A 24366-nucleotide genomic window follows, 5' to 3' on the forward strand; every position below is an offset into this window, starting at 1 on the left:
AGTTACTTCTCCTTTGAGTAGAATGAAATCTACTTGAGCCTTTCCACAAATATGGCTACTAAACATTGTCAGATTTGGTGAGAAATCAATGTTTGCCATACAGATTAGACCCGTTAAGTCAAATAGAATATATTAGAAGCCTTTAGAAACTGGAACTTCTTAAAGATTTTCTTGACTCTTGACTACATGTTTCTAAATCTCTAATTGTTTTTATAAAATATAAAGAGCAATGTATATTTTTTAAAAGCGATGTTCTTTTTTTCTAGGCAGTTAGTTATTGAGTATAGTCATAACATAGAAAAAATTTTATAAACTCTGGTTGCTCAAAATTGAGATAGGATAGAGCCCAGAGATCTGTTTCCTTTAAATTTCCTCATGACTGTTAGGGCATTCTGATCTATACTAATGACCGTATTTATAGGAAGAGTGAAAATAACTGCTCAGTGTATTTTGTGTTTTAAATTGCCAGGGGCTAAGTAGCCTTTTAAATAAATAAAATAAACTTTTAAATAAACTCAGTTAAATAGAGAAATAGTTTGTCCAAGACCACCTTGCCTATTGGTGATCATTCGGACGCTTTCTTGCCTGTGGCACAGATCCGATGCCGCAGGAAGCAAAGAAGCCACGTCAGTGGAGAGTCAGAATGAGTGTGACTGCAAGCAGTGGCTTCAGAATGTCCTTCGCCTACTGTCTTGGCTTCAGTTACTACTGTCGTGTCCACTGTTCCTGCTTCCGTAGCTTCATCAGAGACTTGTGTTAGAGCTCCTGTCATCCCAACCCAGAATCAGATGTATTTCCCAGCTTTCCTACTTTTAAAAAAATGTTATCATTTTCTTGTTTAGATTGACCAGAACCATAGTCCTCTTTTTCATCCTCTCCCTTCCCGTTTTCCTCAACAGTATTTCTTCAGAATATTAAGTGTTGATGATTTTTCCTTTTGCTTCTCTGTATTTTCAAACTTATTTGCAGTAAGCATTTATTACTTGGGTTGTTTTGATTTGTTTTTAGTTTTCAGTTATAGAAATTTTCCAGTATATAGAAAAGTGAAGTGAGTAGAGTATAATGAATGCCTGTCACTTAGCTTCAACAGTGATTGTTAGCTCATTTCCTCACATTTGATCTCTGATTCCACCTCCTGCCTCTGTCTGAATTATTTGAAGCCAAAGACATGATAATGGATCTTTTCTCTATAAAAATTTTTAATTTTCATCTTTAGATTAAGGAATCTTTAATGAAACATGACCACACGACCATTGTCACTTTTTAAAATGTCATCAGGTATCTAGTCACTTTCAAATTTCTGCGGTTGTCTTTTTTTTTTTTTTTAAATAATTGGTCATTCACTTTACGAATAACTTGAGTTCACACATTGCACTTGTCACTTTGTGTCACTTTAGTCCACACAATCAATGCGTTTGGTTGATAATGATCTTAGATTTAAAATTGCTTAAAACTTAAACTTAAAATTGCTATGTTCCCTCTTAATCTTTTTTTTCTTCATGCAGTTTATTTGTTGAAGAAACTGGACTGTTTGTCCTGTCTGGCTCATTCTGGACTCTGTTGATTGAGTTTCCATAGTATCTCAGAACTTGCTCCTTGTAGTTAGAATTAGAGACTGAATCTAATTACATTTTATTGGTTTCTTGGTGATATTGTATACCTTCCTGTATATTGTATACTTCCTATGTATCACATCAGGAGGCATATAATGTTTGATAATCTCTTGTTTGTGACTTAGGGGTAGTGATGGGTGTGATGGATGTGGGCAGTGATTTATCGGTGGTTACTACCAGTTCCATATTACTTAACTTTAAAACAGATAAACAAAAGCAGTGATCATTGTTTGACCAAGGCCTTCATTTTCATTTTCTTCTGCCTTTTACGTCATTTAGCTTCCTCTCCAACCCTTAAAAGGACCTTAAAAATAATGTTCTGTGACTAGATTTTCTGTCATTTCTTATTTCTTAGTAGTTGTCTTTGTTTTCTAAAACCCTTCTTACTGATTCCTATGAGAGCTCTATGTCTATGAACAATAATTGCTCCTTTGAAGAACTTACCCACATGCATAGTTTCTAACTTGGCTGTGGTGGTTGCTTTCAAATCTGTATTTTGGGGCTCTAAACGCACCCAGGCCCAACCTGTTTTAGGCGTATTTCAAGCTGCAAACACACTGGCACACGGTGCCCTTGCTCTGTGCCCTGGCCTTTCTCGTCCCATTTGCTCAGGCCGCAGCCAAGCTTGTGCTGTCCTCTGGTGGTCAACATGGGAACTGGCTGCCCCTGCTGCATCTTCCCTGCCCTCTCCTCTTTTCTTTGTCAGGGGTTAATGGACTTTGCCCAGAACCTAGTCCATCCACCCCAATTCCCTTCTCATTTATCCTTATCCCCCTGAGTTAGTTAATTCCACCCAAGACAATCCTTTATATTGCTCAGCCTCTTCCTTCTCCCTCTTCTGCCTTTCTTGCTAATTACCTCAGAAAACCTCCCTTTCTTCCATCTGCCTGTGTTCCTATTTGTCAGCCTTTCAGAATTCAGTCTTGATTAGTAAGTATGCAGATCAAGGTAGTGATGCATCTGTGTCAAAGGAAAGAAAAACGTGTAAGTTTGAATAGAATTCATTTGTACAGTTTATGAAGAACAGTTTATAAAGAACTAGTGTCATGAATATCTAAATTCTTTTGGAAAGTACCCAGAAATCCCCTCTAGAATCTTCTGAAAATACCTTTCTTATTCTCTTCTAATCAGAGTTGCTTTCCTTCAAGTAAAAACCTTCAAAATATAGATGCTGTTTTATGTCAGTTGTGTGGGTTTTTTTTTTTTTTACAACCAGTAGGGTAGGAAACATCACATTTACAAAAATTCTTTTAATTTTTCATTTTTTAGGGGGAGAGAGCGAGCACAAGTGGGGGAGAGGGGCAGAGGGAGACAGAGAATCTTAGGCAGGCTCCATGCTCAGCATGGAGCCTGACGCCGGGTATGATCCCATGACCCCAGGATCATGACCTGAGCTGAAATCAAGAGTCGGACCCTCGACTGATTGAGCCACCCAGGTGTCTCAGGAAACAGGAAACTGCCTATTTTAAGTTCTTCTGTGCCATGAGTTACACTAACTGCTTAACTAATTATCTTATATTTTAAATTTTAACACTTTTGCAAAAGTAAGGTATTCTTAACTGTGTAAAAGAAGAAACAGAGGCTCATTGGTTACAAAACTTATCTGAGGTCACATAATCCATAACAACGAGGCCCTGGCTTTCACTCCAGGTCAGAATGACTCCAAGCCTGCATGTTTTACTGAATTGTGCTACCTCCTAGTATTGTCGTAATGCGTGATTTCACGAAATATGTGATTTTCTTGCTACTTTTAGGTTAAATAGGCTTTTGTGGACCAGCCTAGCCCGGAAGCCTAGCCAGAATCTTTACCATGATTCCCATGGGAAAACACATTTCAAATCCATGTATCAGTTTACAAGCAACCTTTTTGGAATACATATTACTAGTTGTCAAGGTTCAGAATCACCTTATGTAAAACTGGGTTCAGCCCTAGCTTTTTTCCTCTGGACGTTTTAGTTCCTGTCTCTGCTTTCCCATGTGTCAGTGGGAAATACCACAATTTTTATATTTTTTTGTAATCTGTAAACCTTGGGTTCATAATCCTCTTATCTGGCTTCTTTGTGAACTGAAGTTACAGTCTGTGATAAAGCTTGCATTTCTTCATTTAAGCTCACAGTCAGTTTTGTCCTGTACTATTCCATTCCTACTGTGGCCACACTAGGCTCCAGATACTTCCCATCTTCCTTCCTCTCATTTCCCTGCTCCTTCCAGAAACAACCATCGAGCACCTAACCTGAACCAGACATTTTTCTAGCCACTAAGGAGTCCCCGCTCTGTTACTGTCTGTGTAGGTTCAAGGTCACCATTTTGGAACTATGACTCCTTATCTCTTAAATGGGATTAGTTATCCTTGCCTTATCTCAAGACTAGGGGGCTTACTCAGAGTATCTGAAAGATATGTATATAAAAGTATAAGACAGACAAAACATGAAGGAAATAATATGCACACTTACGGTACCATCATCATATGTTACAGTTGTGGATTTCAAGAGTAAAAAGAGTAAAAAGTGGTAACTTTTGAATTGATAAATCTTAAATGTTCTACAACCCATCTGAAGCATTGTTATTCTACTCTATAGACAACGGTACATGGACTCAGCTCTGGTTGGTGTCAGATTATCATGAGCATGGATCCCTTTTTGATTATTTGAACAGATACACAGTGACCGTGGAAGGAATGATAAAACTCGCTTTGTCCACAGCAAGTGGACTTGCCCATCTTCACATGGAGATTGTTGGTACCCAAGGTAACTCCAAGTAATTCTGTTATTTAAGCTTTAAATTCCCCTGAATCTAATGTCTGTTAGAAAATTTTTGTGACAGGTCAGCCTAAGTGGAGATGTTTAAAATGAGGTTTTAAATGAAATTATTTTATCTTTCTGTTGAAAATCTCAGGTGGAATTAGCAATGTAGGAATTTGTTTAGAGATTCTCTAGTCATTGTGGCACCACTGACGTGTTCGTGAGTTCTTAAAAGTGGCATGTAGTCTTGTGATTTTGAGGATCTTCATTTTAGAATTAAAGTCTAAAAGAATGTATTTTTATGTATAGTATCAAATGTAATGTGAAAGATGCTTTATAAAAATTAACATGCTATCTAATATTATCTGGCCATCTAATAATTATATATAACCCTGAGATAAGGAGACTGCATGAGACAGTTTATAGTTGAAAAATTTTAGTTACGAAATTGTTGTGGTATGATTTTTATGCCACGTAGGATATCAGATGCCAGTATCTCTCTGTCCTGTAGAGATTCTACACTTGCCATCACTCCGCACTTTACTGCACACATGCTATTTCACATCTTAGCCTCATCTTTGTAATTATTATTGTTGTTGATTGTACCAGCTCCACTGAGTTATAATTCACGTATCATACAATTCACCCATTTTAAGTGTATGGCTCAGTTTTTAGTGTATTCACAGAGTTGTGAATCACTGCAGTCAATTTTAGAACATTTTTCATCACTCCGGAAAGAAATACTGTGCCCATAGCAGTCGCTCCCCATTTCCTCCCAAACTCCTTAGTGACTGGCTTCTTTCTCTTAACGTATTTTCAAGGTTCATCCATGTTGTAGCACATATCAGTGCTTCATTCCTTTTTATGGCCAAATAGTATTCTGTTGTTTGGACGTACCACATCTACCCATCAGTTGATGGACACTTGGGTTGTTTCCACTTTTGGCTGTTGTGAGTAATGCTGCCATGAACATTGGTGTACACTTTTTTTATTTTATTTTTTTGTGTGTGGGCATATATTTTCAGTTCTCTTACACAGTGGAATTATTGGATTATATAGTAATTGATGGTGTTGGGGCACTGCCAGACTGTGACGATTTTTTCTGAAGTGGCTGTACCGTTTTACATTCCTGCCAGCAATGGAGGAGGGTTCTAGGGTTTCCACACTGTAATTATGATTTTTTAATAGCATGTCTTCCAGTGGTTAGTATTAAAGGTTGTGAATCTAATACTGAGTACATTACAGTTGGGAGGTAGATGAAGTGATGTAGATATTTGGTTCTTAGACTGAAATATCAGTCTGTGACTAGAGTTCTGTAAATAATTCATGAGATGTCAACAAACTAACGTCTTTAACCCCTAGGCTTCGAGTTGTTAGACTTACAGTTTTTGAGCACCATCTTTTAGAGAATCTTATTTTCTCTATGTTTTTTGAAGAAATGTGATTTCAGCAACTTTTGGTATAATGACTTGCTTGGGGTTGTTGAGTAACTGTCCAGGTATTGTGGGTGATGTGGGCTGAGATGCTTTGACACTGCGCTGGGACAGGAGTAGAGGCTTTGAACCTAAAGGTGAGAATTGTGACTGGTATCACCTTTTAAATAATCACGTTTAATTTTTGTTTCTTTAGGGAAACCAGCCATTGCTCATAGAGATTTGAAGTCCAAGAATATCTTAGTAAAGAAGAATGGAACTTGCTGCATTGCAGACTTAGGACTGGCAGTAAGACACGATTCAGCCACAGATACGATTGATATTGCTCCAAACCACAGAGTGGGAACAAAAAGGTATACTTGTGAATAGTATTTAATACCTTCTGAAATCAACTTCTTTTTCATTGCCTTCTCATTTGTATATACGTATCTTCTGAAACTCAAACCTGTACTTTATTAGATTGCCCACAGGTAGAAGATCTCATGGTCTTGCCTGCTCTGAAGCCAAGGTTACCTGACTTTAAAAGATGCCTGCTGATGAAAGGTGGCCCTTCCAGAATATTATCATTAGTTATATTAATTATAATAACAATATTAGCTGACGTTAATAGGCTGCCCAGTATGTGCCAATCATTTTAATGGGTCTTGTATATATATCATCTCAGTTAATGCTCTCCTTATATGCTGTACTGTAGCTAGCCCAACCATTTCCTTATTTTATTATTTTTAAAAAATGTTTATTTTGAGAGAAAGAGAGAGCAGGGGAGGGGCAGAGAGAGAGGCAGAGATAGAATCCCAAGCAGTCTCTGTGCTGTTCGCACAGAGCCCAGCATGGGGTCCAATCCCACAGACTTCAAGATTGTGACCTAAGCCAGAATCGGGAGTCAGATACTTAACCAGCTGAGCCACTCAGGTGCCCCCATTTTCTTATTTTTAGTTCCTGAGAATACACCTTTCTTTCTTCCTCAGAATTTTTGCATGTGCTGTTTCCGTGATTTGTCCTCACCCTTCCTTTCTCATAGGAAGCCTTTTCTCGACAGTGAAGTGCCCTTACCAAGGGCTCTCAGCAGGCTGAACCTGGACGGTTAAGGCACTTAGCACATTGTAATTCTCCATTTATCTGTCTGTATATTCCACTGGATGGCAAGCTGCTTGAGAGCAGCCTTGGATTCCCAGTATCCGTTACAGTGCTTAATACAGAGCAGGTCTTCAGTAAACATTTGTTGAATCCATGAATTTCAAAAGAACATAACTAGGTAGGTGTCCTTGTCCTCATTTCATAGATGAGGAAACAGCCCGATGGAAGTTAAATAATGAGGCCAGCCTCATAAGGATGGTAACCTGAAGAGCTGAGATTTGAACCTCGGCCTTTCTGACCCAAAAGGCCTTACTCTGTATCACAGCATGTTGCCACAACATATGTTCACACTACTGCCTCGGCTTTGGATAGAGCCAAGCTTCATTCTGTCTCAGTTGTATCTGTGATTTCTGGATTCAACAGGGACTCTCAGAACTTTTGACTTAGGGTCCAGGACAGTGGTTGCTGCAGATCAGGTCTTCGTGGATCCTGATCTCTAACTTTAGTAGGCTTTTTAAAACTTGAAAACCCTACAATGTGGCATCAATAGGAGGACTGGCGGGAGCCTGGGTGGCTCAGTTGGTTAAGTGTCTGACTTGATTTTGGCTCAGTTCATGAGTTTGAGCCCCACATCGGGCTCTGCACTGACAGTGTGGAGCCTGCCTGGGATTCTGTCTCCCTTTCTCTCTGCCCCTCCCCCACTTGCTCTCTAAAAAATAGGAGGACTGGCATTCATTTTTTCCTATTATTTTGTTCCCTGGATTATGTCTTCGTCCTTCCTTTCATCCTCTTCTAGTGAGAAGATTTCTAGATTAAAATGTATGGTCCCTACATAGTACTTGACAAAGTAGGTGGTATATGTTAGGACATTTATAATAGTCATGGTTATTATATGTGTGTCTTTCATTGGAAACTAAGATCATTAAGGCAGATAGCATGAAATTGCTGTTTCAACTTTTCATGGGATTTAGTTGACATCAGTAATTTTCAAATCAGTATGGATATTTAATATTTTTGAGGGTAATATGATCTTAGTTATGTAATATTGTATGTATATGTCCATATATAGAGAGAGATATCTGCAAGGATGTTGATCAAAGTGTTAACACTGGGTGGTAGTAATGGAATGATTTTTTACTTTGTACTTTATGAACTTTGGGAAAATTTCTATAAGAAGTGTGAATCATTTTAAAAAGTAGCAGAACCATGCTAAAAGGGAAGAAAAATCTCAGAGGTAATACTGGTAATACTGATTTATTTTATTTTATTTTTTTAATTCTCAGGAGAAAAAAATCTATGAAAGAGTTCAAAAGTATTGTGGCCACCATTACATAAAGTAAAATGCTGACTTCTTTTTTAGGTACATGGCCCCCGAAGTTCTAGATGATTCCATAAACATGAAACACTTTGAATCCTTCAAACGTGCTGACATCTATGCAATGGGCTTAGTATTCTGGGAAATAGCTCGACGATGTTCCATTGGTGGTAAATTTCTCCCCCTCCCCCATTAGTTTGTCATGAACAGAGAAGCTGTTCAGGGATAGCCTTGTTGTTTTTTTTTTTTAATTAAAAAAATTTTTGTTTAATGTTTATTAATTTTTGAGAGAAAGAGTGTGAGAGGGGGAGGGACAGAGAGAGAGAGAGAGAGAGAGAGAGAGAGAGACAGAATCCAAAGCAGGCTCCAGGCTCTGAGCTATCAGCACAGAGCCTGACACAGGGCTTGAACCCATGAACTGTGAGATCACGACCTGCGCTGAGGTCAGACACCTAACCGACTGAGCCATCCAGGTGCCCCTAGCCTTTTTTTATTGAGTGTGATTACACATATCAGCAGTGATCACTGAGAGTGCCAAAGAAAATAAAGGAGATAAAATCTGTGGTGAGAGGAAATGACATGACATACTTATTCTGTATTCTTTTTCTATTTTCCATTTAAATCTTGGGAAGCATCAGAAACCAAGCCCTTGTTATCTTGACATATAGTTATTTAGAGTGGATGACTACTTGAGAGGCCACCCAGGAAGCTGTTTCTAAATTATAACTGGGTCAAACTCATTTTCCCCCCTGAGATTGTGGGTATTTTGTCCAACTTCATAGCTGGAAGTTACAAATACAGAATACAGTTATATCACCCTTACACTATGTTTTAAACTAAGTTTTAACTTAGGTTTAGTTTTAGATTGAGAAACTCCCATATTTACTTGAGGAATAGTTTCTTATCCTTGGGGGCCCAGGCTTGGTTGAGACTAAGGTCTCAAGTTTATGTAACAGTAAGAAGGGGAGCATGTCTCTTGTAGCAAAGAGGACAGATCCAAGTAGAGGTAAAGGACTTGCACCTCCAATTTGCTTGTAGGATTTACATCTCCGTGGTAGAGTGTAGATCCCTGTGCCAAGTGAGAGGGTAAGCGCTCACAGAATAAAAACTCTCATTTTTTGTACCATAGAGTTCTATAGGAAACTGTCAATCTGGTCAACATAGCTCATGGTTAACCATCGTCAAAATAGCCTTTGATGGGGCGCCTGGGTGGCTCAGTCAGTTAAGCGTCTGACTTCGGCTCAGGTCATGATCTCGCGGTCCGTGAGTTTGAGCCTCGTGTCAGGCTCTGTGCTGACAGCTCAGAACCTGTTTCAGATTCTGCGTCTCCCTCTCTCTCTGACCCTCCCCCATTCATGCTCTGTCTCTGTCTGTCTCAAAAATAAATAAATGTTAAAAAAAAATAGCGTTTGCTGATCCCATGGTGATATTTAGTTGCAAGCTTACTGGACCCAGTACCAACTCAGAAAGATGGGTTGTTGATGCAGATGTGGATGAGACAGACCAAGCCATAAGCACTTAGCTAATTCGTGAATGGAACCCTGAATAGGACTCTCAGGTGTTCCTTTTCTGTCTGGACAAAGAATGGTCTGGCATTATCAATAAATTCTTCAAAATTGTTGTTGTTGTTTTTAACCAATATAGGAATTCATGAAGATTACCAGCTGCCTTATTATGATCTTGTACCTTCTGATCCATCAGTTGAAGAAATGAGAAAAGTTGTTTGTGAACAGAAGTTAAGGCCAAATATTCCAAACAGATGGCAGAGTTGTGAAGTGAGTATTTCTTTTGGATACTATACAATTTTCTAAACTGTTTCTGCTTGTTAAGTGGAAATTTGCCTCTTTTTTTTTAAGGAAAATAGACACAAGAATTTTCTTTCTTTCTTTCTTTCTTCCTTCCTTCCTTCCTTCCTTCCTTCCTTCCTTCCTTCCTTCCTTCCTTCCTTTTTTTTTTCATGGCAATTAAACCAATGAGTGAAAAACAGTTTTCATGTTCAATCTCAAGTCCATCAAAAGGGCCATGGAACATTTGCAGAGGCTGTCAGTGTATCAGAATAGTGTTTAAATTGGGGCGCCTGGGTGGCGCAGTCGGTTAAGCGTCCAACTTCAGCCAGGTCACGATCTCGCGGTCCGTGAGTTCGAGCCCCGTGTCGGGCTCTGGGCTGATGGCTCAGAGCCTGGAGCCTGTTTCCGATTCTGTGTCTCCCTCTCTCTCTGCCCCTCCCCCGTTTATGCTCTGTCTCTCTCTGTCCCCAAAATAAATAAACGTTGAAAAAAAAAAATTAAAAAAAAAAAAAAAAAAGAATAGTGTTTAAATCTACCAATGAACCAAGGCATCTGCATTTTATTTTATCTACCTATTTTTCTATCTGTCTTTTACATGGAGTGTTTAATCCTAATGCACTTACCGGTCTGGTTGAATTTAAGTTCACCATCTCTCTCTCTCTCTTTTTTTTTTTTTTGATAAGTACATTCCTTAATCTCTATCACCTATTTAACCCATACCCCCATCCACTGGCCCTTTGGTAAACATCAGTTTGTTTTCTGTAGTTAAGAGTCTATTTCTTGGTTGTCTCTCATTTTTTTTCTTGTTTTGTTTCTTAAATCCACATACGCGTGACAGCATATGGTATTTGTCCTTCTCTGGTTGACTTATCTCACTTAGCATTATATCCTCTAGATCCACCCATGTTGTTACAAATGGCAAGATTTCATTCTTTTTTGTGACTGAATAATATTTATCCATTGGTTGCTTCCATAGTTTAGCTATTGTAAATAATGGTGCAATAAATGTAGGGGTGCATGTATCCCTTTCAATTAGTGTTTTTTGTAGTTTTGAGGTAAATACCCAGTAGTGCAATTCCTGGATCGTAGGGTGGTTCACTTTTTAATTTTGGGGGGAATTTCCATACTATTTTCCAAAGTGGCTACACCAATGTGCATTCCCACCAGTAGTGCAAGAGGGTTCTTTTTTCTTCACATCCTCACCAATGCTTGTTTCTGGTTTTTTGATTTTAACCATTCTGACAGGTGTGAGGTGATAGCTCATTGTGGTTTTGATTTGCGTTTCCCTGATGATGAGTGATGTTGAGCATCTTGTGTTTGTAGTCATCTGTATATCTTCTTTGAGAAATGTCTATTCATTTCTTCTGTCCATTTTTTAATTGGATTATTTTGGGGGGTATATAGTTGTATCAGTTCTTTATATATTTTGGATACTAACCCTTTATCAGATATGTCATTTAAAAATATCCTCTCCCATTAGTTTTGTTGATTATTTCCTTTGGTGTGCAGGTTTTTATTTTGATGTAGTCCCAATAGTTTATTTTTGCTTTTATTTCCCTTGCCTCAGGCGACATATCTAGAAAAATGTTGCTACAGCCAATATCAGAGATAATTACTGCCCATGCTCTCTTCAAGAATTTTTATGGTTTCAAGTCTTACATTTAGGTCTTTAATCCATTTTGAGTTTATTTTTGTGCATGATGAAAGAAAGTGGTCCAGTTTCATTCTTTTGCATGTGACTGTCCAGTGTTCCCAACACCATTTGTCTTTTTCTGATTGTGTATTCATTCCTGCTTTGTTGATTAATTGGCCAAATAATTATAGGTATACTTCTTGATTTTCTGTCCTATTCTTTTGATCTCTATGTGTCTATTTTTAGGCCAGTACCATACTATTTGAATTACTACCACTTTGTTATATAAGTTAAAATCTGGAACTGTGATACTTCCAGTTTGGTTTTTTTGTTTTTGTTTTTGGTTTTCCTTCAAGATAGCTTTGACTGTTCAGAGTCTTTTGTGGTTCCGTACAAATTTTAGGATTGTTTGTTCTAGTTCTATGAAAATGCTATTGGTATTTCGAGAGGATTACATGAAATGTATAGATTGCTTTGCGTAGTATAGACATTTTAACAATATTTGTTCTTCCATCCCATGAACATGGAATGTCTTTCCATTTCTTTATATCATCTTGAACTTCCTTCATCAGTGTTTTATAGTTTTTAGAGTATAGGTCTTTTACCTCTTGGGTTGAGTTTATTCCGAAATATTTTATTGTTTTCAGTGCAATTGTAAATGGGATTGTTTTCTTAATTTCACTTTCTGCTGCTTCATTATTAGTGTATGGAACTGCAACAGATTTAAAAAAATTTTTTCAAGTTGATTTATTTATTTATTTTAAGAGAGAGAGTGTGAGTGGGGGAGGGCCAGAGAGAGAGAATCCCAAGCAGTTTCTGTATTGTCAGTGCAGAGCCTGGTGAAGGGCCTGATCCCACGAACTGTGAGATCATAACCTGAGCTGAAATCAAAAGTACTTGGAAGTATTCATGCACTCATTAAGTAGAGCACATTATTGAACAGATGGCTTTTTTTTTTTTTTTTTTTTTTTTTTTTTTTTTTTTTTTTTTTTTTTAGAGAAAGAGCGAGAGCATGAGCGTGAGCTGCGGAGAGGGGCAGAGGGAGAGAGAGAATCTCAAGCAGGCTCCATGCTCAGCGTGGAGCCTGACGTGGGACTTGATCCCACGAACCTGGGATCATGACCTGAGCTGAAAACAAGAGTCAGAAGCCTTAGTTTTACTTACTGAGTCACCCAGGTGCCTCTAAACAGATGGCTTTTTAAGCATGAGGAAAAGTTAGCAGTTAACATTAAGAGCACACATGCAATTTGCTGAATTAATGCCATCGCTGTCATTTTTGTTTTTTCTCAATTTGATTAGTTTTATATGTACTTTATTCAGTCTTTCACTTTTCTAGGGTTTTATGAATCTCCTCTCAAAAGTTGAAACACAGTAAGAACATGAAACTGATAGAATAACTGAAGAAATGTCTTGCAAAATCTTCTGATACTTTCCAGTCTGGACTTATAGTTCTCTAGGCCCACTGTGCAGCTTTCCCCTTGGGATATCCCTCACCTTTGGTCCTGGGATTACCTTTCCCTTTGTTATGGTGAATATTCTTTCCTGGCTGCATGACTTCCTGTTTCTGGTTTATTCAGGTTCCTCCCTCTTTTAAGTCTCTGCTCAGACGTTACCTTGTTATACCCATTTCAAATATCATCTTCTTTCCCTGGCATATTTTATCTGCTTCCCTAAATGATGTTTCTTCGTAGCACTTACCACTGCCCGTCCATGTATTTTACTTACTTATTAATTATATGCTTTGGCTCTCTAGAATGTGAGCTTTATGAGGGTAGGGATTTTGTCTGTTTGCTCGCTATTGTATCCCCAGTACCTAGGATGGTATCTGGTAGATGGTAGGCTGTCAGTAAATTTATTATTTTGTTGAATGAGTATATGTATGTGATAGGAACTTGATCCTTTTTATCTGGAAACAAATGTTCATTTCTAGAAAATGTCCCTGAAGTATTTCTTTGATTTGTTCTCTTCCATTTTCCTCCATTCTTTTTTTTTTTTAAGTTTATTTATTTTGACTGTGAGAAAGCACGAGTGGGAGAGTAGCAGAGACAGAGAGGGAGAGAGAGAATTCCAAGCAGGTACTGCCCTGTCAGTGCAGGGCCTGATGTGGGGCTTGAACTCACAAACCATGAGATCATGACCTGAGCTGAAGCCAGGCACTTAACCGACTGAGCCATTCAGGCACCTCCTCCTCTGTTCTCTTTCTTACAGTCTACTTATGAATGGTAGACCTCTTGAAGAGGCCTTCTAATTTTCTTGTCTTTTCCTCCATCTCTGGTTTTTTTCTACACTTTCCGGGAGGTTTATCAACTTTTATCTTTTTTTATCAGGTTTATTTTCCAATTCTTCTGTCAAGTTTTTCCAAAGTCAAACAAGAAGCAAAAAAACGATCAATGGTAAATCTAACATGAACATTTTCTTTTATCTCCTTAAGGATATTAATGATAAGTTGTTGATGTTTTCTTCTCTGTACAACTGTTTTTTCCAAGTTGCTTTGTTCTGTATCAGCTTCTGCATTCATATTGCTTTCTCTGGTGTCTAATCAAACTCCTGCTCTCTTCATGTTTAAAAATAGGATGCTAAAAGCCGATGGGAAGCTTTGTGCACATGAAGGGAGCTTATCACCTGTGATCTTTAGGGTGATCTAACTGGGTTACTCGCTTGGAGAGCCACTGATGGCAGTATCTTCAGGTCTTTCCACTTGGGCTCGCATTCCCCAGAGAGGACTCTTACAGTCTCTTGCCTGGAGGAGTGTCTACAGGTTGTGGCCTGTGTTTTGGGGAGAAAGCTTATGGTCTTCTCATTTAGTGAGTTGTCAGTATGGAACTTTGCCCCCATGTTCCCCAAGTCAGAAATCTCTGCTTTACCCTCTCAGATACAAATCTCTAGTCTTTTGCTGGTGGGGGGCTGCAGTCACCCAACTATGTGATGCTCAGGGAGGGGCAAGGATCTGGGGTTCCAGCTCTTTTGGCTGATCCTATTTTTAGCTTGCACTTTACCTCAGAGGAACTCAGTGCAGTCAATTCCTCGGTTTTTGGGGGCGTTTCAGTGTGAGTCAAGTTCCTTATTTGCCATGTACAACTCTGGTTTAGGATTCAGATTTTTTAGGTCTGCTAATAAGTAAGTCATCCCTTGTCCATCTGCTTTCCAGCTGCTGACAGCAGTACCCTACTGAAGGGAATTGAGGAGGTTTCTATTCATTTGTTATTACAGATAATGCTGAAACAAACAAAAACTTGAACGTATGTCACTTGGAAAGAAACTGTACAGAGTCAAGATCTAATCCAGATGAATGGAAAGTGGTGCATGCGTTAACTATAATTTTTCTTCTATTTTCTTGCAGGCCTTGAGAGTAATGGCTAAAATTATGAGAGAATGTTGGTATGCCAACGGAGCTGCTAGACTTACAGCTTTGAGGATTAAGAAAACATTGTCACAACTCAGTCAACAGGAAGGCATCAAAATGTAGTTCTGCGGCTTCACCTGAACTCTGCTTTTCTTCAGATCTGCTCCTGGGTTTTAATTTGGGAGGTCAGCTGTTCTACCTCACTGAGAGGGAATAGAAGGATATTACTTCCTTTTGCGACAGTGTAATAAGGTCAATGAGAAACTCCCCAGGATTTCTTTGGACCCAGGAAACAGCCATGTGGGTCCTTTCTCTGCACTATGAACACTTCTTTCCCAGGACAGTTACAAAGTGTTGTGTAGTCTACCTTTATTTTTTATTAACACAAAACTTGGTTGTTGTTTTGTTTTTTTAAAGATGATTGCTGATCTTAACTTTAGGTTAACTCTGCTGTGCTGAAGATCATCTTTAAGGGTAAAGGAGCTGGATTGTTGAGTTACACGAAACATTTCTTATTTTTCAAGAAAGTGATTTTATTCCTGGTTAGTACATTCTCAGAGGATTCTGAACCACTAAAGAGTTTCCTTGATTCAGACTTTGAATGTACTGGTCTATAATTTTCAGGATCTTAAAACTAACACTTATAAAACTCTTATCTTGAGTCTAAAAATGACCTCATATAGTAGTGAGGAACATAATTTATGCAATTGTATTTTGTATACTATTACTGTTCTTTCACATATTCAGAACATTACATGCCTTCAAAATGGGATTGTACTATACCAGTAAGTGCCGCTTCTGTGTCTTTCTAATGGAGATGAATAGAATTGCTTAAAGTCTGTGTGTCTTAAAACCTGTAGTATTTTAATTCAAGAAGTTTATTTATCTGGGTAGCCCAGACTTTCTCTGTCTAGTTTTTTGGAGGAATTTTTGTAGTATGTCATTTGGTAGTCCATTTTGAAAATGCCTTTCTCCTACCAAAATGTGCTTAAACCACTAAAGAAATGAAGTGGCATTAATTGGTAAATGTTATCATGGTCATATTTGAATATTCTCACTTCAAGCTTTTGCATTTAAATTGTGTTGTCTAAGTATACCTTAAGTCAAGTGGCACTCTAGATGCTTATAGTACTTTAATAATTTAAAACTTGTAGCCTACAGACTAATTTTTCTAAAAGGGAAAATTTGTCTAGCTGCTTGTGAAAAGTTGTGTGGCATTCTGTAAGCCATTTTTTCCTTTATCTGATCAAAGACAGTGTTATTTTTTTAAGAAATGAATTACATTTAAAATTAGGATATGGTTGATGTTAAATAATAGGTTTTTTTCTAGGAAGGTAAAGGTAATTAATAATTTGAATAGCTAACAGGTGTGCAAGAGAGTCACATTCGTCATGTCGGAGTCAGTGTTCAGTGGGCTTTCTGTCTTTGTAACTAAGGTCAGAGTTCGTGTGGTTCTGGAGTCTCACTACCCTTTGAAGAAGGCAGCTTCTAATTCAGTCTTTCCCTCCGTGTGCGCATACTGTGCACAAGTGCTTAATCTCCATGGTTATGTAACGAGTTCAGTACACCCTTGATTTTTGGGAGTGGTAGCTAAAGAACATTCTGAGTATAGGTTCTCCATTTACAGATGTTTTTAGTCAAATTAAATGTCTCAAGCAAACTCGTCATGGTCTTCACATTAACTTGAAACTAACTTACAATAACTGGTTTTTACTTCCAGTGCTAAAAGTCCTTTAGGGCTTTTATAATTTTCAGAGTTCTCTTTATCACTGTGATCTTATTCTGACGGGAGAGAAAAAACTATCATAGCAATGAGGCAAGACATTGACTTTATACTGCTATCAGTTTCTAAATGAAAGGGTCAGAATAACCTTTACAGTATTTTGGTCAGTAAGAGATAGTGGCCATTTACACTGACTGGCCTGCATTCTGATAATGTCTTATCTCTTATACATAGAATAAATTTGAAAGACTATTTGGTCTTAAAGCCAAAGTAATTTTAGAATGAATGACATATACATAGGAATTTAGTGTCAATTTCATGTGTTTAAAAACATCATGGGGAAAATGTGCTTAGAGGTTAATATTTTGACTCCAAATCTGAGTTTTTTCTGTAGTTGCCATGATTTTAATTTTTTCAAAGCAAATGAATGAGTTTGAGGGGTTTGTTTTTATAAATATGTTAGATTTCCTGTTTAATAAACTCTAGCTCTGTGATTATAAGTACCTTTTTTTTTATAAGTACCTTTTTTTTTTTTTTTTTTTTTTTTTTTTTTTTTTTTTTTTTTTTTTTTTTTTTGGCCATTTCTAAGCCTACCAGATCTGCTTTATGAAATCCAGGGGACCAATGCTAAAACTATTTTTATATAATTTTAAGAACATACCAAAAGTTCTTGTCTGATTTGAAATTGTGATACATAATTTCTCACTTTCCTATAAGGTAAAGTAATCAACTTTTACTGAAGATAATCTTTATTGAATCAAAGATTGAGTTGCAGTTATACTGTTCTTGCCTAAGTGAATAAAATGTACTTTTGGGGAGTCAGGGAATTTTTTTTTAAAGTTGGAGTTTAGTTCTAAATTGGGTTTATTATTGCAGCAAATTCCTTTTTTGGCTAATGAGTTTGATAAACCCCATTTGGCTAATATTGGAAACGGAAGTCACTTAAAAGATGAAATAGATCCTGATTGCTACGGCCATAACTGCAGATAAGTTTGACTAGAGTGTTAATTTTGTCACTCAGAAACACAAGCCTTTGTTTATGCTGCCTGTCTTCAGACGTTCACCTTCCAAGATTAAACTTGGCTTAAAATGTACCTTCAGACCAGTTACCTGTCCACGTCCATTTTGTCAGTACCCCGGAGGACTGGGGATGAGGGAGGTACGACCCAGTGGGGCACAGGTGTCCCCGGTCCTTCCTTTATAACTTCAGCTTAGTTTTTTCAACCGGCCTTCCTGCTCAGAGACCATTGCCTTGCCGCCACCATGCCCTGCCCATATCCCCTCAGCAGCCTTTTGACTGAATAGCTGCTTTTGGTATCTAAATGGTTGATGGAAACGTAGGACGTGCTTCCATTTCTTCGAGTCATGGGGTGTTGCTGGGAGGGCTCTCCCAAGTTTGGAGATTGGGTGGGTGATGGCCCTGCTGGCTGCCTTGTTGTGACTTCAGTTATGGCCAGGGAGTGGGAAGGCAGCAAGGTGGCAGTATGGCAATAGGAGTTGTGCCAGAAGCAGTGGCCGATCCTACCCGCTGTAGGACAGGGTAAGGTCTGAAGAAGGGAGCCTGTGATTCTGCTGTAATGATAATGCTCAAGAAGTGCCTCGAGTCAGTGCACAGTGCCATGGCCGTCAAGATTTCCAAATTTCAGTTCTCCTTACGACATTTAGTGATCAGCTCATGCGTGAGCTACCTTCTGTTCCCCCTCTACATCGCGAACTGTCCCACTTAGACTGTTTTGTGAAACAAGATGGCCTATTGCCAATTAAAATGCAGAACAAAATCAGTATTCCAGTAGACCTGTCATATCAATAGTTTATTTTTATCCTTGCACTGAAAGAGTGATTATAAGTCAACTGTTTCTTTTTGTTTCTTGACTGTGGCAGTGTTCTGGCTCCAAATGATGGAATTTCCAAACAGTGGTTCTGTTACAGCTTGGCAGGAAATGCCAATTCAGATATTTTTGAGATCCTAAAGAATAGGTCTGGACATGTAATCTGTAGCTTCTTGAGTGTGATTAAGAACGCTGAAATACCCACGGGCCCCTTCCGGCAGTGCTGGGATTCTAAGTCATTCTGAGGATTGTCAGTACATTCAAGCTTTTCCACACCATTATGCAATCTTACTTGTAATTGTAAACTTCTAAGAATGTGGTTAATAATATTCAACCTGTTTCTTAAAACTTAAAAAGAACTTAAGTGAATTTGTTTTTATTTTTTAACAAGATTTATGAATTGAATATCGTGAACCGTGTTTTGATATCCCTTTTTCACCTTGTGCCAATGGAATGGGGTGTTTGATATTTCTTTCTATGTCAAGGAGATGCTTCAAAATGTCAATTGCTTTAAACTTAAATTACCTCTCAAGAGACCAAGGTACATTTACCTCATTGTATATATAATGTTTAATATTTGTCAGAGCATTCTCCAGGTTTGCAGTTTTATTTCTATAAAGTATGAGTGTTATGTTGCTAAATTACTCAAATGGTACTGTATTGTTTATATTTGTACCCCAAATAACATCTTCTATACTCTCTGTTTTCTGTATTTTATTGTATTCGTGCAAAATTCTTTTGGCTTTTACCAGTGTAACCTCTGCCCTTTCGGATGTGTACAGAAAATGTCCGTGTAAATTTTCATTTAAGTTGAATGATTTTGAGAAACCTATAAAGAGGAAAGAAAAACAAAGACGACAGTTCCCCAGAAGTTTTTAAAAATTGTATATTGTATTTGTAGTAATATTCTGAATGAGCTGTAAATAGGAAGTAGAAGAGCGATGCTTATGTCGGGTCCTAACACTACAGTAGAGAAGTGGAAGCAATGCAAATAAATGACTTTTTTTTCCCAAGTGCTAGTGGCATCATTTAAAATAAAGTACGTGTATTGGACTGAGCCATGCTGATAGGAAATGCAGTTGCTATAGACAGATACTAGAATCTTTGGATTATTCCTCAGTACAAGTTGCAACATGGTAACGGGGCTGAGAAGTGCCCACCTGCCTTGAAGGTGCATCCGTGGCGTCCTCCCACATGCGTGGGGGTGCCTGATCTGTCAGGGGATGGGATGGACCTGCCTCCACGTGAACTGCTTATTGTCACGTGAACTGCTTATTGTCTCTCACTCCGCAGGTTTGCTAACGTTTTGTTAAAGATGTTACTATTTTGATTCTCAAAGTTTTTTCAGTGATTTTCAAAGGAAATTGAGTGCATCCTCTTTCCTAATTTAAGGCTTTGTGAGAATTGGCATTTTTTTTTTTTAAGTCAGTTTGAACAGTTAGTATGCTAACTCGGCCGATAAGGAAACTGAGAAAATAGCAGTGGAGAGAGGTGATGTGGCCCCAAACTCTTGACTAACATTGAGAAAGGTTTTATGGATTGGATTGTTCTTGTGTTAAACACTGTCACTTCAGTTCAAAGACTGGATTTAGGGATTTTTTTTTTTCATTCTCTATACTAAAGAAGACACATTACCAGGATGTAGCGCTTTTATTGAAAGATGGAAAAAAGTAAAGTTATTTTTAAAATACAGATTCAGAGAAACAGCAGAACTAGCTTTATACTGGTCTCTTCTATTTTGGAAAAAGTGTTTTTACATATGTGGCCTCCCGGACATATCTTGTAGCTCTTCACCGTCTGTTTGGCTTTACCGTTGAGGATTTACAAAAGAGTGGGGCTACTCTGAAAGACAAGAAAATCTTGATGTTATAAAAGGTAAGGCTGTGTCATGCAGGGCTCAGCCCTGCACATTTTTTCAGAATTGGGAAAGAAACTATATTAAATCATTATGGAAAAAAAAAAAAAGGATTCTTTATGAGAGCTAAAGAGAAATAGAAAAAGTAAGAAACTTAAGAGAACTATTTTCTTTCCTGTTAGAAGGAATAGAATTATAAAGGGGGGTTGGCAACTTAAGTATTTCAAAAGGGAAAGGGGAAAGAAACCATTGACGGAGGGTACAGAAAAATAGGAAGTAAAGGGGAGTATTGGCATGGACCAGTAATGAAATGTGCACATGTCATAGGCAGCACTAAAACACTGGGATCTTGATGTTGTGGTACATGGTGTGCAGGGAAGTCTAGTTCTTTGTTAGAGGTGTGGTTGATAGACTATTTGGTAACGTTAGACATTTTATTTTTTCAAAGGAATCTTTATTTTATTTATTTAGAGAGTGCAGAGGAGAGGGGCAAGGGGAGAGAGAATCCCAAGCAGGCTCTGCACTGTCAGCATGGAGCCCAAGGTGGAGCTCAATCCCACGAACTGTGAGATCATGACCTGAGCTGAAATCAAGAGTCATACGCTTAACTGACTGAGCCACCCAGGCACCCCTGCCCTAGTGTTAGACCTTTTAAAAGGAAAAACTGTGGGAAGGGTTATGGATGTCAACCATAAAGTAAAATTAGAGCTGCTGCTTGGCACCCCGGATACCTAGAAGAGGAGTCAGGTGGTCACTGGATTCATAAACTGAAATACATGTGGGCATTCAGCGAGTGATGGGTTAAATGCACTTTTGAGATTTAATTCCAGATGTGCAGAGATCATTGTACTGATCATCACCTAATGTGGAGTTTTCCCAAGTGCTTTTATATGTATGGTCTCACCTGACTTTTGCAACTAGGACAGATGGTGGCCAACTGAGAGTGTCCTGAGGAGGGTAGAGAGGACTTGGAGGAGCCTGGCAGTCCTTCCTTTAGGGAATGACTGAAGGTGAGCTGGCTGCAGATTGGATAGAGGGGTGAGGCCAGAGAGGGCAGATGCTGTGTAAGAGTCTCAGGAGCAGCTTTCTCTCCCTCACTGGCTTTGCACTTGGTGAGCTTCTTTAACCCAGAAGCTTCTTTCACTCCTGGCTTGTTCCCTGAGAGTTCAAAGCCTTGTAGCTTGGGAGGCTGGTGGCAGCCAGCCAAGTCCCAGAGTCAGCCCCAAGGAGAGTGAGGCTTCAAAATATCTCTCCTCATAGCAAAACAAACAAAAAAACCAAAACACTCAGAACCAAAACCTAGAAAGCTGAACATTCTAGATGTTCTCAATACGTAGCAGACCTACCTAGACCTGAACAGGCTAGAGCAGTTATAAGCAGTACAGGTAGAATAGGCCACAGATGACCTACAGGTGCACGTCTCTCTGGTTCCTGGGTAGGGGAGGCTCAGGGAGGGCACCTAGGTACAATGGAGCAGGTTTATATACACCAAGCTCAGACCTTTCCTTCTTTTTCCAACTACTGGATTCCCGAGAGTGTAGGGAGGGTGATTCCTGCTGCCCTGAGCTCTAGTCAGCTTAGAAGGGCTGGGCATCCTGTGATTGTGACCCAGATTTAGGGCCTGTAGATTTGGGATTAGGTTGCCACTCTCCCCAGTAGGCTCCAGAGTATCTGATATTTCTACATCTAATCTTAAAGCCCGCTGGCGTAACAGTCCCCTTGGGATCTCTGACTCGAGACCAGCAAAGGGGCTGTGGGCTCATGGGTGATCCTTGGACTTTCAGGAAGCTCCAGGGACTTCTGGAGGATTTGGACACAAGTTAGCTTTCAGAAATGAAGCCGTAAAATAAGGTGGCAAAATAAAAAGATAAAAAAAACTAAGCCAATTTTTTTCGCCTATGGATCTGTTTTTAAATTCTTAAGAACGAAAATTATGATGGCTACTCGAATCCACAGGATAGAATGAAGAGTCCTGTAAATGGTAAATATGTGAGTAAATATAAAGGATTGTATAAATGTATGGCTGACATAACAATTACCACAAACGTGCTTCCGATGATACCCGCTTAAGATCGCACACTTCTACGTGTAGTTCGGAAGTTCAGGGATAATGTGGCTCAGTTGGCTCTCTGATCCATGGTTTCGAAGGTCAAAATCAAGGTGTTGGCTGTACAGTATTCTTTTCTGGAGGCTCAGTATAGATTGACTTCCAAGCTCATTCAGGTTGTTGGTAACATTTGGCTCCATATGGTTGTAAGACTGAGCCCCCGTTTCCTTGCTGACAGGAGTTGTTCTCAGCCTCTAGGAGCCACTCACATTTCTTGGCTGTTGGCTCCTTTCCTCCAACTTCAAAGCCAGCAACAGCAGTTTGGTTCCTTCTCATACTTCATCTCTCTGGTCTCTTCTGCCTCATCTCTGTATCTCTCTTCCACTACATTTCTCTCTGATGGACTCTTCTGCCTCCCTCTTCTATTGTTCAGGGCTCATGTGATTACACTGGGCCCATCTGGATAATCTAGGATAATTGCCCTATGTAGTAACCTTAATTTCATTTGCAAAGTCCTTTCAAGACAGCACCTTGATTGAATAACCAGAGGATGGGAATCTTGGGGAGACATTCGCTTACACAATAAATGTATGTTTTCCTTTTTTTAAATGTCATGCTATTGTATAATGCAATAATAACACTGTTGTTGGGGTTATAACATAGGTGCAATGTATATTATAATAATAGCACAAAGGAGGGAGTAGGAATTGGAGCTATATTGAAACAAAGCTTCTGTATTCATTGGAATTATGTTAATATTAATCTGAAGAATATTGTGCTAAATTGAAATGCATATTATTGTAGTCCCTAGAGGAACCACTGAAATAATACTCAAAAAATATAGTTAAAAAATCAACAGAGGGGTGCCCGGGTGGCTCAGCTGGTTAAGCGACTGACTCTTGATTTCATCTTAGGTCATGATCTCATGGTTCATGGAGTCGAGCCCCACGTCGGGCTGAACATGGAGTCTGTTTAAGATCCTCTCTCTTCCTCCTTCTCTGAGTGTGTGTGCTCACTCTCTCTCTGTCTCTCAAAAAAAAAAAAAAGTTAAAAAGTTACAGAAAAATATATACTGCAAGTGGTAACCATAAGAAAGCTGTAATGGCTATATTAATATCAGGTAATGTGGGTTTTTAGACAAGAAATACTACTAGAAGTAGAGGACATTTCAAATGATAAAAGGGCCAATATATCAGGGATATACAATAACTATTAATGTATATGGGCCTAACAACAGAGCCCCAAAATACATGAAGAAAAAGTGACAGATTTGGAAGGAGAAATAGACAATTCAACAATAATATTTGGAGATTTCAATATCCCACTCTTAATAACTGATAGAACAACTTGACAAAAAGCACATAAAAGAATGCTGCTGGGGTGACTGGGTGACTCAGTTCAGCTTTTGACTCTTGATCTCAGCACAGGTCATGATTTTGCAGTTCCTGGGATCAAACCCCATGTTGGCCTCCATGCTGACAGCACAGAGCCTATTTGAGGTTCTCTTTCTCCCTCTCTCTCTGCCCCTCCCCTGCTCTCTAAATAAAGAAATAAATACTTAAAAAAAAGAATGCTGCTGGTCAACTTGTCCTGACATTTGTAGAACACCACCCACCAGCAGCAGACCACACTTTTTTCAAGTCCACATGGAACATTCTCCAGGGAAGACCATATGCTGTGCCGTAAAACAAGTCTCAACAACAAGAAATTCTAAATCATAGAAAGTATCTTCTCCCACTATGTTGAAATTAAATTAGAAGTCACCAACAAAAAGAAATCCCCAAATATATGGAAATTAACACACTTTCTAAATAACTCATGTAATTGAGGAAATCACAAGGGAAATTAGAAAATAATTTTAACTGAATGAAAATGAGATGTCAATTTAGTGTATGAAGCTAAAACAGTGCTGAGAGGGAATTTTATAGTTTTAAATACCTATATTTAAAAAGGTATTTAAATCCCATGAA

General features: G+C 38.6%; 1 protein-coding gene across 6 annotated transcripts in view; it reads left to right on the forward strand.

Moving 5' to 3' along the window:
• The window catches only part of TGFBR1 (transforming growth factor beta receptor 1), a 57917-nt gene extending 38410 nt beyond the window's left edge, over positions 1–19507 (forward strand). For 5 of the 6 annotated variants that reach the window (XM_030292670.1, XM_030292671.1, XM_030292672.1 and 2 more), the window contains exons 5-9: positions 4193–4360; positions 5984–6140; positions 8225–8349; positions 9824–9954; positions 14940–19507. In XM_030292670.1, the coding sequence (XP_030148530.1) occupies positions 4193–4360; positions 5984–6140; positions 8225–8349; positions 9824–9954; positions 14940–15065 (707 nt within the window). In that variant the 3' untranslated portion in view covers positions 15066–19507. Of the gene's footprint in view, positions 1–4192; positions 4361–5983; positions 6141–6246; positions 6331–8224; positions 8350–9823; positions 9955–14939 lie in introns of those variants that run through there. The other variant, XM_030292673.1, reaches the window with a different exon arrangement.
• The last annotated feature ends 4859 nt before the right edge of the window (positions 19508–24366 follow it).

Source organism: Lynx canadensis, chromosome D4 (genome assembly GCF_007474595.2).
Source record: "Lynx canadensis isolate LIC74 chromosome D4, mLynCan4.pri.v2, whole genome shotgun sequence".
NCBI lineage: Eukaryota > Metazoa > Chordata > Mammalia > Carnivora > Felidae > Lynx > Lynx canadensis.